At 36.5% G+C, this 16605-nt stretch overlaps 1 protein-coding gene across 2 annotated transcripts in view; it reads right to left on the bottom strand.

The window, feature by feature from the left end:
• Positions 1-11004: 11004 nt before the first annotated feature.
• The window catches only part of CRISPLD1 (cysteine rich secretory protein LCCL domain containing 1), a 35426-nt gene continuing 29825 nt past the window's right edge, over positions 11005-16605 (bottom strand). For both annotated transcript variants that reach the window (XM_063170544.1, XM_063170553.1), the window contains exons 13-14: positions 13106-13236; positions 11005-11264 (exon numbers count right to left, since the gene is read on the bottom strand). In XM_063170544.1, the coding sequence (XP_063026614.1) occupies positions 11213-11264; positions 13106-13236 (183 nt within the window). In that variant the 3' untranslated portion in view covers positions 11005-11212. The remainder of the gene's footprint in view (positions 11265-13105; positions 13237-16605) is intronic.

Here is a 16605-nt window from a genome sequence, read left to right as displayed (position 1 = left end):
ATCATGCATGCTCTGTTGTATATATTTATGGAGGTGACAGACTATGAAACCAATTTAGATGTCCTTCTAAAAAGCTTTGCCAAAGTTTATTTTCTGTGAGTTTTTGAAGACTGTATCTTTAGAATTCTAAACTATACCATCAACTCATGTAAATTAGCAAATTTTCCTTGAAGTCGGGGTCGCTGGCCTGATTGACACCAGCTGAAAATTTGGCTAGAGCTTTTAACAATCACTGTGAAAAAAATGTTGGTGTTGTTTTTCTGGACTAAGATTGTTTGCCAAAGTGGAAAATGAAGCAAAAGCTTCAGGGCTAGAAGAGTTTCAGCTATGCAGCTCAAAGACAGCTGGGACAAGGGGCCATTGCAGGCAGTTGCTTCTTCCACATGACAGTAAAGTTAGATGATTTTTTTTTTTACTAAATCTGTGTCCTTTAAACCAATAAATCCTGATCATTATGCCAGGGCATTTATGCCCTAGCAGAAAGAGATCAAGGGAGTTGTCAGCGGTGTCAAGCACAGAGATTGTCTGAAAGCCAAAAGAACTGTAACTTCATCTCCAAACTTGGCATACCAAGTTTGAGACCAGCCCACATAAGAGAAGAGAGGGAAAGCTCAAGGCTTATCTGGGGCAGAAAGGTCTCTAGCAATGAGACCATTCCCGTTTCATTCCTTTGGTCAAAGTAAATTGTACCTTGCTTGGAAGAACATCTTCCTGTGTCTCTGTGCACTATTCTTGTTCACAGTAGTAGAGGGTAACAAGATTAGTCAGCTTGCTGTGCAAAAAAGCTGGCATACAGAGAGATGCACCCAACTGGATCATAGCACAGCACCCCAAAGAGACAGGCAGGGATAAGACTGCTGAAGAAATGTGTGTAGTGGAGAGAAAGGAGTGAGATCTAAGATTAAGCCTCTGCTTGGAATTACAAACACTTCTACTCAGGCTGCCTGAAGTAAAATTAGAGTCATTCTTATGTGACAGAGAAGCAAAGCAGTTCAAATAACTTTTATGCTTCTTTGTTAGTATTTTTCCCTCTCTGAAATAATTTCATACTGTTTTGAATGTTCTATAATTCATGCTATTTCCTCAAATATTTCTAAACCAAAGTGCTTCACTTCTTCTGTTCCCCATAGAGCTGTTTTGGTGAAATCAGACAAATAAAACTTTTTTGAAATCAGTTCATTCATCACACTCAAATCTCTCTGCTTTGTTTATGGACATAATGTAGAAAAAGCATTTGCTTTTTGGAGAGTTTTTTCATATCTCATGGTACTGCAACACTTCCTACTTTTACATTTTCTTCTGAGTTGTCCCTATACCTGATGCAGATATACATGAATAGACTGACACAATGCTTTAAGTTTGAATATGTCTGTCAGTGATTACATGACTGAGTAAAAGCCACCTGAAACAGCAAAATCGGTCATCACTTTCAGCCTACTGCTCTATTTTGTAAAAGGCATGTTCTGAGGTGGGTATTTCGGGCTCCTGACAGTGGAAATTTGGGGCACTGTTTAGAACTAGATGAAGGCCACAGACACACATCCAGCTTGAAGAGTCATATGATGAGACTGAAAAGGGGTTTTTTGGAAAATAATATGAAAATATGACTGCACATATATACATACATATATATATATACACATACACACATATATATATATATAAAATTAAGAATAGTGTTTGCCAGTGTCTGTAGACTGCCCCCACCTAAAGAATGAAAAGCATCAACTAATCCCTACAAATCCCTGCATTCAGCTTCCTGATCCTGCAGCCACTTGTTGAGCAGATTAATCACAGACTAGAAAAAAGCACAAGAGCCAAGGCCTACAGAGGATATTTTCTGTCAATAGATCAACACCACTGTTTCCCTTAAGACTCTTGCAGAGATGATTAATGAATTATGGCCTTGATGAGCAGAGGGTGAGGTAGATCAGAACCCTGATGAGCAGCAGCACCCTGAGAGTCATGATCAGTGGCACAAAGTCTCACTGGAAGCCAGTGCTCTCCAGGCACCTGCACTGGGTCCTAACCTGCTCAACATCTTCATTAACAGTCTAGATGAAAGGGGACAGCGTGTTCACAGCAAGTTTGCTGATGACACAAACTGGGAGGAGTGGCTGAGGTGCCAGGTTGTTGGAACTCAGGATATTGCTCTGACTGCCCTGGAGGACTTGAGACCCTGAGAGAGGGGTCAGAGACCTTGGCATGGAGTCAAAGACACCTGTGCCTTCGATTTTAACCCATGGAAACAATTACCAACTTTGTGCGAAGAGTTACTAACCACAAGAGTTTGAATAGAATGTTGGTGAATTTATCATTGGGTGAAAATGTAGAATTTTGGGCTTTTAGAATGGGAGTTCAGGAGGCAAGATGGAGGGATTTGAGCGTGTCCTGTCCTTTCTCCTGTTTCTTCTTAGCCTCCATCTTCTGCTGTGATGGTGGCACTTCTGGATTGGTTTAGAGTAGAGACAGACTGTCTAACATAGGTGATAGGTATTGGAAAATTATTGTAAATAAAATATACGTAGTTTTTAGTATAAAAAGATAACCCCAAGGGCAGTCAGTGTGCTAGGAACCAACCTGCCAGACAGACTTCAGCAGGTCAGAAAAAGAATGTTATAGATAAGAAAAAATAAACAACCTTGAAAAGCAGAACTGACGCATCTTGGCTTCTTCTTTGGTTGCAGGGGGGCTGGGAAAAAGAGACTTTCTAATACATCAGGGTCATCTTGACCCCAGAGACCCCGACACAAGGTCATATGTCACAGTCCTGCAAATGAAGTCGAAGAACTCTGTGCTCCAGTACATACTGAGGGACATCCAGTTGGAAAGCAGCACTGAAGAAGAGAACCTGGGGGCTCTGGAGGACATCAAGTGGGACATGAGCCAGCAGTGTGCCCTGGCAGCAAAGAAGGCCAATGGTGTTCTCCTAGGCTGCATTGGGAAGAGTGTTGGCAGCAGATGGAGGGAGGTGATCCTCACCCTCCACTCAGCCCTGGAGAAGCCCCACCTGGAGCGATGGGTCCAGTTCTGGGCCACTCACCATAGGAGAGACACAGACACACTAAACAGAGTCCAACAAGAAGCCACACAGATGATTAAGGCACTGGAGTTTCTCTCCAATGAGGAAGGGCTGAGAGAGCTGGGACTGTGCAGCCTGGAGAAGAGAAGGCTCAGAAGGATCTTGCCGATGTCCACAATTACCTGAAGGGAGGAGGAAAAGAGGACAGAGCCAGGATATTTTCAGGGGTGCCCGTGACAGGATCAGAGTTAATGGGCACACACTGAAACACCAGAGGTTTCCTCTGAACACCAGTAAACAAATTTTTATTGTGAGGATGACTGAGAACTGGCACAGGGTGCCCAGGGAGGCTGTGGTGCCCTTGGGGACACTCAAAAACTGTCTGGACATTGTTGTGGGCCATCAGCTCCAGGTGCCCTGCCAGAGCAGGGGGGCTGAACTGGATGATCTCGAGGTACCTTCCCACCTCAGCCATTCTGTGATTCTGTAATCATGCTCCACTTGAATGTCCCAGTGAAGTGGATTAGCTACCTTTATAAAGGTCTCTTCATATTAAAGCACCGAGTACCATCAGAACAGGCAATGTTGACCCTTCTTCCACTAAAAACGTTTGAACATTTTGAAACATTTGAAATATTTGAAACACCAACACAAAAATAATGACATCATAAAATTTTGGCTAATAGATGAAGTATTATTATTATTATTATTATTATTATTATTATTATTATTAATAATAATAATAATAATAATAATAATAGGGAAAGAAAAGCTACCCTTATTCCAGTTTTTGAGGACTGCCATAGATATTGGTGTGATTATTCTGTCAAATTACTTATACCAGTTTAACTAAGAAGAAAATCCAACCTCTCATTTATCGAATTCGCACCATTATATTGAGCAATAAAGACCTTGATTGCTTCATAATACTTTTTGCTAAATTTCCTAGTGATCAAAATCTATCTGTTGTCATTATTACAATGCTGAAGATGCCTTTGTTATCATGCTTCCTTGCACACGCTCCTGCTATGGCAGGACTCCTTCCCTCCCTCCCTCTCTCTTCCTCTCTCTGTGATTTCACATGAGCATTTCCAGTGACAGAGCTCTTCAAGGAGTCTGCCATCCCTCCAGCCCTGCTGTGCAGAGTGACAGCACCACAGACTTCCTCTCAAGATTTTCTCTCCTTTTGAAACTCACACCTTTGACTAGGAAGGAAAAGAGGCATTTATGTTCTTGCTGAGACACAAAGCAGCTGGGTTAGGTGGGAGGAGGGACACTGCCTCTATTTCACAGTCACTTCTGTCACTAGGCATGAGTTTTGAGAGTTGGGTAGCAACTTCAACTGTGCAGATACTTTTTGTAACTCTGGGGTCAACCCCAGAAGTTTTACTGAATAACAAGTCCTTCACTAACACATATCAGTTAGGCAGTAGGTTGAAAGACGCTATTTCCTTTACACTGGCTTTTGGGGGGAAAAAACTGCATCCCACACAAGCAGATTACTTTCCTTGCACTGTGAGGATAATCCACATATTATTACAATTTTTACAATCTTTTACCAATGCATATTCTCTGGATTTTCACTCCTAACCCACTGCTGCCTAGAAATGTATATATCAGGAGAGTATTACGGGCCAAACTGGCAGAGATGCATGGTAAACTAAAGATTGGAAAAAACAAGCAAAGAGAAGAGTCTTGAGTTGAACAGACTAGAGGAATATAAATTCAGTTTTAAGTTCTTGTAAATTATTTAAAATAAAATTACAGGTTGGCCCCTCTGTATCTACAAATTTTATTAAATATCTTACTCTAAAAATTAGGAGATTGTTCAGTTTAGAAGACAGGAAGGTGTACTTGCTAACTAATCTAAGCAATTTGAGAAACCTATTATGGTAAAATTATAAAACAAACGACTCCCCCACCCCATGTTCCACATCCATCACCTTCTGACTCTTAGAAAAGTTCTTAAAGGTGGAAGACCCACAATAGTCTTTATTTCATCAGAGAACACTGAGACCTGTAGCTCTGTATTATAAGCAGTTTCAAGGCATAAAGAAGTATTTCTGAAATACAATGAGAGATATTTCTTATTTCATCTTACAATGAGAGATATTTCTTATTTCATCTTACAGCTATCACTAAATAATTCCAGACCCACATTTGTTAAAACTCCTTGCAAATCAATTTCTTCTGTTACGGGAATGTAACTCAAATAGATACCCATTTAAGTGTTTTGTTGGCAGAAAGAATAAAGCTCACAGGAAAACTGTTTTCTGAGAGTTTGAGTACTTATGAGTGAACTAGAAAATTTGCATAAGATTCTTGTGCATCAGTATACCTCCCCAAGTTCTTATCCCTCTACCAGTCAAACTTCAGAAAAATTCTCATTCTCAGCCTCCCTGATTTCAGTATTTGCCTAATTTTACAAACCAAAAAAACAACAAAAAACCAAACCAAACAAAAAAAAAACCACAAAAAAAAACCCAAAAAAAAACCCCAAAAAAACAAAACAACAACAACAAAAAAAAAAAAAACACACAAAAAAAACCCTTTCAGATGTTGCTTAAAGGTTATTTGGTTTGGGATAGTAAACAGACAGTTTTAAATTATTGAGATCACTCTTTATTAATATTTGCTCTGTTTTATAATAGTATCTACCGCTTCTACTCATGGATCATGTGATACAAGCATGTAGGTTCATCTCCTAATACATCGAAGTGCCCTGCTTTCCTTAAGAGGCATTTCTCACTTTCTCTGATATCTCAGCTATTCTAGCTTTTACTGCAAATTTGTCTCACACTTCCTGTTAAATACTTTTCCATGCCATGACCTATGTTAAATCAGAAGCTGGGTTGGAATCTCAGCCTTCTCAGTGGCCACAGACTGACATTTTTATAGGAGTGGTTCTGAGTTACTGTTTGGGTGCTGTACTGATGTGAGAGAAAGAAGAGCTTAATGTCTTCTGAGAGACTTTGGGAGAGATGATGATTTTCCTCAAGTATATTTAGGTGTTCTGATTGGACTGTACTTCTCCAGGACTTGTAATGAAAACTACAAATTGAATTGAAGCATTAGCAGAAAAGAAAGAATATTTTTATTATGCAGTAGATGCAACAGCGCATCTCAGTCAAGGTGTGACTTCCTTATTTCTAGGACAAATCTTAGCATATTACAAAACAGTAACAAATTAGAAATTAATTGTCTTATAACTTTAGGAAATGCTTTAAAATGCTTTAAAAGCTACCAGAGAAGTGTCCAAATTTAAATCCTTTTAATATTAGTGCCAAGCAAAAAAAATCACAGCATCTGTACTATCTGCACATCACTGAACGTGTTTGCTACAACATACATAAACCCTCAATCACTGGCAGAAAGGCATGTCTCTATCAATAAGCCACCTAACCCATCTGTCTAGCTATTCCTGTTATTTAAAAATGCAAACCGATCTACTTTACCCTGCAGCTCTTATTGGATAAGAGAGAAGGGCTCAGAGTATTTCACAAAATTATTCCTTGGCTCAGTTTTGTGGTTGTGCTGGAATAGGACTATCACCTCCTGTACAGTAAGCACTAAATCAACTCATACAATGCACTTCTTTGTGTACTGAACGGAGCTAAATCCAAAATCTGAGACTAAGTCCTTTTGCATAAAATGATTGCTCTGTTTCTGTGCTCAGTGCAGCCTGCAGCCTCAAGGTCTTGGAGTTGTTCTGACACAATGAAAGAAATACTTATTCAGAGGACATGATCTTCAGTAGGCAAACAACCACCAACAAGAAACAGATGGATTTCAACAGATAAATATGGAATAAAGATTGAACTGACTTACAGGGAGATTTATTTAGCAACTGTTTCCAATTTATCTTTGAGATGTACAGTAGCAGCAATTTATAAGAAGTCAGAGCCAGCTTGCTATTTACATTGCATATAAACAAGCCTAAGTGAATAATGAGGCCACTGAAGTGTTTTTCAAACTATGTAGGCTGTTTGGACGCCCTACTACCTCCTAGCACTTCTAATTTCTTGAGAATCCTAAAAACAATTAGTATTACTACAAAGTCTTATGAGTTTCTCAGTTTGCAGACACATAAGCAAATCTAAAAGCAAGTTCTTGTATTTATTTTAAGATCTTACTCTTAATATGGATATTGTAATAGAAAATCATTCATTCAGAAATAACTGCAAACACATGAAATAAAGTTTTTCAACTGCATAACCAGACTTCATATTAAATTTCAATATTATTGTTAATATTGTTATAAATGCTTATGTTTTAAATTAAATTTGGAGATTTAAAAGCCCAAGAGTTACTGATAATGGAAACTGATGTATTTTCTGTGCCTACTAGACCAAGTGTTGTTTGGCCAGTGTATCTCAGTTTTTAACCAACAGCTTTGCTGCCAACCCTCAGAGACTAACCCCATTGTTAGTAAAGACAAAACCAATATTGGATACAGCACTGGGGGCAGATATTGGACTGAATAACTGGGATGATAACTGCAGTAATTGATGCAGATAGTAACACACAGGAGCTTCATGGCCATTTGGTTGCATGTTCTTGATTTTCCTCCTTCTGTCTCTTCTATTTTCCGGTGCCTTAGCATACCAAGCTGGTCTGACTGAGGAGCTTTGCTGGCTTCTGAATATTTAACACTCATTATTAGCACTTTTTAAAATATGCTATGATGGTTTAATGATGTGGGAATCTGTCTCCCAGCAAACAAGACAGCACAGATCATTGAACAGCCGATGGCAAATTTCAGGTGCCACATTAACATCCTATTCTAATATGGAGCAGGAATCATATTTTATTGTATTTTCACTTGTCATGTCAAGGACTTCTGCTTTACTAAGAATAATATCAATAACATAAATAGTGACCATATATAAAATACTATCTCCATCATTTATTTCTGACAGCAAAGACAGGCTAAAGCTAGGATTGCAAGCATGGATTCTTTTCCTATATTCACAATGCATGTTTTTATAAAATCATATGCAATTTTCTGAGTGTTAAAGTATCCTGTCATTTCTATATCCGAAGCTCTCTAAGATACATAGTATACACTGAATGAAAGAAAAATCTTCAGGCTTTTCACTCCTTGTATAATTCCCTAGAGTTCCACAGATTCTATAAAAACCCTTAAGCCATAGAAGTGTGACTGTACAGTATTTCATACAGTATTTATATACATTTCTGAACAGAATATTGCACTGTATGAATAATCTTTGTAACTTCCAAATATTTATGTTTCTAAATCTTGCCCTTTGTATGACTGCAGAAATTGCAGGAAATAAACCCTCCCTTGTGTATTCACAGGAATCTGGGTTATCTGGCTTTTAAACCAAATTCAAAACATACTTCAAAAGCAATTGCCACACAGAAGACACTCTTAATGTGAGTAGCTTGGTTACATCTCTGCTATGTGAAGTAAAGGGTCATGCATTGTCCTGAACATAACTATCAATACACACAAAAAAAAGCTGATGTTATTTTCCTCTTTCAAATCCACTGAGAATCCATAGACAGCTGCCACTCTTGTCATTTACATACAACTTGAATTGATTTCTTCAGTTTAAAAGCTGTAAACTTACACAAAGGTTCTCCCAACCTGTGTTTCAGGTTTGGTTTCAAAATAATTTTATGCAAAATTTTTAGATCAGATAGTCCTCCTTGCAGAAATCAAGACACGACAAAGTCTGTGAACCCTTTAATAAAAATTCCTCAGCATCCACATTTTAGGAAATGCTTATTAAGTTTCCTTTGTTTATGTCCAGCTAGTCCTATATGTCCCAAGTTCACTAAAGCCAAAAATTGGCTTTTCTGTATTTTTTTTCATCAGCCAAGTTTTCTAATACTGTTAGTTATTCTTTTAGGCTTTGTGTGAATTAGTTGTGAGCACCTGGTCTACAGTTGCTTCTGCTGCATAAAGAAATACCAAAGTGTAGCTCCCACTCTATAACTTTCTGGAAATAAGTCTGCTCATTGACTTATTACTTACAGTAAATAGAGAAGAAAGTTTCTCAAAAAGCTGGTGTTAGCTGGAATAGTTAGATAAGAACAGGATAGTCATTGCATGGGGGAAAGCAGCAGAACTCCAAAAATTTGGGCAATGGAATATGTGAGGAGAAAGGGGGGTGAGTAACTTTCTTCTCGTTGCTCTGTTGATTAGTAGAGCTGCTCACAGCAAATATTCACCCATGGAATGTTGGAGCTATCTCTCTGCTCCCACCAAGCACTAATTTTATTGTTATGGCCCCAAGGGTCCACCCCTGCCCTATTGCACAGGAACTTGCACTTTGGTTTCAATCCTGAAAAATGGTTAATGCCAGTATTGCAAAATCTATATAAAAGCTTCTTTCAATGGCCACCACTTGCAGAAAAAAAATAGGGTTGTACATAAAAGACTCTTAGTCTCCCTCATCAATTTGACCCTGGTCAAAACTTGAAAAAATGAGGTTTACCCATAAGACTTCTGATGCAATTAATGAAAGTTTTGGGTCTAAACTGCCTTTACGGTTTTAGAACCTCAGATTATGGCTGCTTGCAATGTTTAGGTCAGAAAAAAAAAAAAAAACAACAAAGACATATTCAGGGTGGCTATTACATTCTTTCTCTTGAATCAGGACAAAAAAATCAGTGAAAGGTATTCTTACAATGTAAATTAATTTTATTCAGAACAGATTAAAAAAACCAACAAAGCTTGCCTAACTACATGAGGTAGTACATGTAGCAAAAGAGAAGGCAGAATATGGTATTCTGAAATATGAAGAATATGAATAAGTTTACAAATTGGAGTGAAATAAATTCAACAACAGAAACAAAATATACCAAAAATAAAGTTTAACAGCTTTTCAGTCTTAAAGCACCAATACACTTTTCATAGAAAGAAACATAGTATCACCACTACATGTTCTTCATATACCATAATATGGTAAAATTAACGTATCAAGCTGTTCACCATAAATGAATTATTTAAAATTGTGAAGCAACAAATGACATAATTGTCATTGGGCTTCGTACCACTATACTTCCTGGCCTGCAGGAGTATTTGCCAGGTCACATGGAGCAAGGTTAGCCTTTGTTACCATTTTCTTTGGTTTTTTTGAACATTTACTCACATATTATTAGAGTTCAGCATATTGATAACATGTACAGTTCAAGGCTGTAAACTTGCAAATTTTTTTTAATGTGTACAAATCTACATTTTCTCTAAACCCAAATTTAAGTAAATTGAAGGAATCACATGGCAAAAATAAAGCATGTGTTTGTGCAGAACTTCAAGCTTATTCCTTAATTTCAGGTTACTGCACTTCTAAATACAAAGATTTTATTAGATTCTTTAAGGTTATATATGTCTGTTTCACACACCCATCCCAAGACAGTGGACTATCTGTGAAGGATTGGGCCATAATGAATTATGGCTATTTGAAGGAAAGAGCTTAGCAGCATCCAATAAATATTTTATTAATCTATTTTTAAAATAATAGACATGAATGGCCCAGTCTCTTAAGAATATTTTTTAAAGGAAAGCATGTTAGCATGACCTAAGGCTTCTTCCTATATTTTATAGGAATTTATCCCAATTTATTTCAAAATAGGTATTTGTACTTGTTATGATCAGTGTGAAATTGAGAACAATCTAGCTCTTCATTGATGCTTTCATGGCTAATGCTACTTTAAATCATTAAAAAGTTATATATGTAATTATTTTACTTTAAGGCATGATTTGTTTTTTTCAAAATATTGGGATGACTTCTTTTATGTACATTGAAAATAAAAACTCAGGCCTCCCTCTGGTATAGTTTTAAGGTTACTGTTAGTGGCATATATAAAGCACCATATAATAATATATTCAGATGAAGAAAACAAAGAACACTTATGAGCTTTGAATTAACTGTATAGGAGTAACTGCTAAGAAAATATAGCAATATTTAACACAGGATTCAAAGTAATGTTATATATCATTATAGATTTTCAAGTTATTTTTTCTCCCATGTTTATTTTTACAGATTTTTTTCATTAAGATTTATATGCAACTTAAATTTTTTTGGTGGAAAGCAGTATACATCTTCTGTACAATAATGTTACAGCTTTATACAAATTTCAGGAATCACAAGAAATGGTCTGTATTAATCTTTTCCAAGTGCTTTGGTTTCACTTGCCTGTTACATGTTTTACTTGCTAGATTCAAACAACAGCAAATACTCTGAAAGCCTTGCTTCCTGGTGGATTCTGTAAACTGAAACATAAAAGCAGTTTTTATGTTATTTTTAAGACCATAACACTCCAATAACAACTTTAAAAAATTTCAACTGTTAATTCTAATATCCTGTTTATCTATCTAGATTTTTTTTTTAACTGCTACAAATAAAAACTACATAAATTTCAGATTATTTTTTTCCGAAACAGCTTAATAGGAACAAAATACAACATAGAAAAATTCAAGTAATCCTTTGTGACAAGCGAGAGTGTTTTAAAGAATTGAAGCAAAATGCTAAAAGTGTTTTGGAAATAGAGAAAACATACATCTTATGCTTACTCTTCTAGCAACTGTATTTGGAGAGAACTTGCAGACCTAGGAGATCACTCATTTGTTAATTGCTTCTACAATGAATAATAGATTTCTACAAAGACCTAATGTCTAACAAAACCCAAGGGAATGCCTGAATAAGTATGGATAAGTATCTGGCTTCAAAAGAAAAGAAACAAAAATACGCAATTCCAATGAAATGTTGATAGGATAAGTATCTTTGTCTTAAAATTGGACCATGGACCAGCATGTCTTATTTATTGGTCCATTTTTTCTTTTCTTTTAGCCAACTCGGCCTGAAGATTATCTGGGAAGGAAAGGGAAATGGAGGTGGAAGCAAGGAAAGGCACAATGGAAGAGGTTGACTTCAACACCATTAGAATTCATCATGTTCTACTTCACAGAAAACTTGTTTGTGACTCTCTTCCAAACTTCTGACCTCCCAAACTTTACCAAGATGATTAATATGTAAATATATGTATATTTATACATATTTTAAATTCATATTTATTTATAGTATCCAATACATATATTAAAGTATAAGTAATCATCAAATTTGCAACATTCTTCCTGCCTGAATCTATTCAAGAAAATTTATATGGACAGCAAAAGTGTCAGTAAGGAAGCACTCTAAGGGAATTGGATGATCACAGAGAAAAGTCAAAAAATATGTAAAATAAGTCATCCATTGAGCAAAGAAAATCTGTATTTTACAAGCTTCCAGAACTGTTGAGGTCTGAGAGAAAGGGAGAAGACATTCTTCTACCCACCATTAAAAATAAGACAGAAATAATCAATATTTTCCTACTTCTGAGTTTTCTACAGAAACCTTTTGAGGTTTTTTCCCACTTAAATTTCTCAGAAAGACTATAGTCTAGTTAGGTAGCCATCATTTTTGGTCTAAGAAACATTCTTAGCTTTACTGGACAAAAAGAGTGGTACAGTATTTTAGAAATAATTTCTCTTTCTTCCTTTGAAACTTGGAGAACCCTTTCAGGGATTAAATTAAATCTACAACACATAGTCATGTGTTATCATCACACAATTTATAAATACACCCAATACAAGTAGTGAACTTTCACAGCATCTACATGTCTTTCACAAAAACACTGTTAACAACAAATTATCTATTAAAGAGCATCAAAACTATGTTTAAATTATTGTGAATTTTAATGTTTGTGAGTATTAAGCATGATTCAGGATCACTGGTGTGATACCATGTAAATCACTAATGAACCGTTCATCAGGAACCAATGAACCTGCATCATTAATGTCAATTTTTAAAAAATCCTTAAAGGAGTAACTGCAATTTTCTTATTAAACATGGTGTTAGTTGCAAAAGAACTAGCAAAGCAAACAAGAGGTTTACTTTATTTCATAGGCAGCTTTTCAGGGTAATGTTGTATGAGCTTAGAGGAGGCAGGCAGCTCCATTGGCACAGCCTCTCCAAAGTCACCGCAGCCGCTGTTACCCAAGGCAGACACATTGCCAGGCTGTGGACCTTATCGAGGCCAAGAGTAAAGTGTAACCTTTGCAAAGGGGCTCTGTACCTTTCTGAATATATCCCGTTCTGAAAGGAGGCCACATAGACCTTTCTTTTGTCCACGGGCATCACATCAACGTAGCCGCCTTGGTTGCGGACCACACCCGCGTGCACTGCTGCCCGGCAGATGCTGGAGATCTGGGAGGGAAGACACAGATTAGCTCTGCACTCCTCCTTTTATTTCACCATTTTTAGGAAAAAAGACAAATACAGGTATTTAAACCAAGTCGAGCAAACATAAAATAATTATATTTATTGCACGGCTAATTTTATTAGTCCTACGATATTTAAATCAGCTTCATTAGGAATTAGCCCATTTTATAGGAATTCAGAAAGAGATTTCAGGTCATTTTCACCATGATGCAAAAATAATTTATTTCAGGCTATTTCAGTTCAGGAACGTGTTTGAATACTTCAGCCCTTTCAAAATGAAAGGATCTATCAGCCAAAGCCTCAAATATTAGTGAAATGATCCATAAATGCTCCCATTAAAGGGAGCATTGAAGTTTTCTATCCAGGTATGGGTAAATATTAAAAGCTAATTAGAGGAAGGGTATAATGAGAGCATCAGACAGAAGATAGAGGTCTAAAATGAAAGTTCTCTGTTAAGTTAACAGCACTTACAGCTGCTTCAAACATCTATTTTCTGGTCACAAATTCCCTTTGTGAACCCATTAAGGAATAAACAATATCCACAGAAGGATTTCTCAGTGACATTCTTGGTAAATTTAATTTAAATAATTGATTTAAACTTGTAGTACTCTTCTACTCTTTCAGCATTTTAATAATTGTCAGAAGAATTAAATTTAGATATTCCAGAAGGTAAGTCCCAATCTTTAAAGCATAGCATAGCAAACTGCAGTTCCATCTTCAGTGTATCTCCACTTAAAAACAAGGTTGTTTAGTGGGAAAAGTTTTCAATGCAATAGGTTTCTCCACAAACAACCTTTAAAAATTTAGCCAATATAAATAGCTGGTGAAACAGGCCACAAAAAACTGCATTTCTTCCAGTTATAATTGGAATAATTTATATATGTTATCATAGCCATTTTCAACCTCAATGCTATATAAAATCAAGAATTTCAAATAGCAATGATTTTCCTACTTTCATTCTAAGCACAGGACTTGCCAGGCTCACTCATATATAGTTTGTCTTTTAATGTTAAAATATTTAAAGCAGTAAAGATCTGGAATAATTTATGCAAATAATCTTTTGCAAAGATGCTTTAAGTTTTTCTTTCCACACTGCTGGGTGCATTTTTCGAACATGCCAGAAAGGATGCCATTTATACCCCTCTGTACTTTTCCTCCTCCCAAGGTTGCAAAACAGTTTTTATACCCTTAACACCAATAGATGCCTTATTGTTAAGATTATAGCACGCCTTATTTATCCATACTGTGGAGTAACAAAAGAGTAGACTGATCATGTGCAATTTCAAATACCCAGGGGGAATAATGGCCTCTGCAATACAGGATTACAGTCAGAAGAAATAAAAGATGATATTTACAAGCAATTAACTACACTGAAGAACTAGAAGAAAACTATTCATTCTATTCATTCCTAGCACAATAACACAGCAGTAACTTTGTTTTCAGTTCCCACTGGAGATATAAAAAAAGGCTTGAGGTACAACTGGGGAAAAGAAAGATCAGCTTTTTCACCTCTGTAATAGCAATCAAAATGTACCCTCACCCTTTATACCATGACATAAGGGTATACTCTCATAATGACATTTGAGGATGGCTAGAACGTGGTGGCTGTTCCAACACTATTTGGAAGTTTCTAGTCAAGTAAAAAGGAAAGGAAAATTCAAGGGATGGAGATTTTGACAGAAAAGGCTGACTGCTTGTTGGAAACAATGTCCAGCAAAGGATGGGGGGCATTGTTAGGGCTGGCACCACAACTGGACCAACCAAGTATGGCTGGGCTAATGCACAACATTTCAAAGGTGAAGGCACGACGCTTGAATGGAAAATGTGAAAAAGGAGAGGTCGGAAGACTGGGGTTCATGAAGCCAGCTCAGACGAAAAATTTTCAGATGAAAAATAAACTGATATTCTGATGCTACATTCCAGATGAGACTGGAGAACAAATTCACATAGTTTTTGAATAAATGAACAATTACATGAGTATAAATTCATAATTATGAACTAGTTTGTAGGAATAGCTATGAACAAATGCATATAGTTTTATAAACATATACAGAATATCTTTTTTTACCAACTATTATCTGTCCTTGTCTCTCAAGAACTTCTCATTGTCTTGGAATGAGACTATTAGACATGCATCTAAATGGAATCAGATTCCAGTAGTGATGCCACAGTATTTCCTGTGCTCAATATTATGTCATCCAGGTCACACTTCCTCGAACCACTAAGGCAAGCTTCCTGTTGATTTAGGCAAAAAAGGATTTTTCTATGTCTATCACAAATTTCAGCATATTATTTGTGGTTTACATCAGCATCCCTGTGTCACTTTCTGGAAAACTTCAAAGATTTGAGTTTGTTTCTTTAATTTTGATGAAGAAATTCCAAAGGATGTATAAGACAGTATTTTAAAGTTAGTATGAACACTTTATACAGCATTATATGGCCATGTTTTATTACTGTGTTGTGAACACTCCTAAGCTTGTTAGTACTTTTGACAGGTGGGATGGGATCTGAACACCAAGTTAATTATTTTCCTTCCTCAGATACTCAACAAATACCAGTATCTAGCACAGCATTACTCTACAAAGGCATTTAAACCACAAGTGTCTTTAACATACCATCATAGGAATATGGAGCTATTTAATAGCTTTCTACATCATATTCTCTATATTTTACCATAGCAGAGAATTATGAATACTTTTGCAAAAGTTTCAGGGAATATTTCTATATATGGTTACTGAAACAAAAATTTGTATGACCAAAGCCTTCAAATGGTATAAAATTTTACAACTCCATCAAACTCTTTAGATAAAGGATATTTCCTGTTCTCTAGCCCCTGGAAGAAGTAAGGTAGGCACGCTGAAAAATTCAAGATAATTCTGCTCTGCAGATACCTTTTTCTCTCCTTTACCACTGTACTCTCTGTATTAAAAACTACTGAAAACATAATCTAGAACAGCACCTTCAGTGTAAATGCCTACCCTGACAGCACCTGAAGTTGATAAGAAGACTCACATCTCTGGTGTTTCACCTGTATTTATATCCATTTTTTCCTAAAAGCAGTATGGCTGCACACATCTCTATATAATGATGATGAATAATGAGATAGTACACCTAAAATAATTTTAAAGTATACCTCTATAACACTAATTAAAGTCACCTGGGACTTCTCCAGCCAAAGAAAATACATATTATGACACTTCCCCTCTCAAGATTAAACACAAGCATGTCTTCTTTCTCCTACAATATTCTCTTCTAAGTCACTGGGAAACTTTGTCTGTAGCCCTCAATCACAATCACAGAGCTGAAAGAAAATCATCTTCCACAAACTGGACTTGCATTGAATCTATTTTACCT

This window comes from Melospiza melodia, chromosome 1, assembly GCF_035770615.1.
Source record: "Melospiza melodia melodia isolate bMelMel2 chromosome 1, bMelMel2.pri, whole genome shotgun sequence".
Taxonomy (NCBI): domain Eukaryota; kingdom Metazoa; phylum Chordata; class Aves; order Passeriformes; family Passerellidae; genus Melospiza; species Melospiza melodia.
This window is presented reverse-complemented; position numbering and strand designations above follow the sequence as displayed.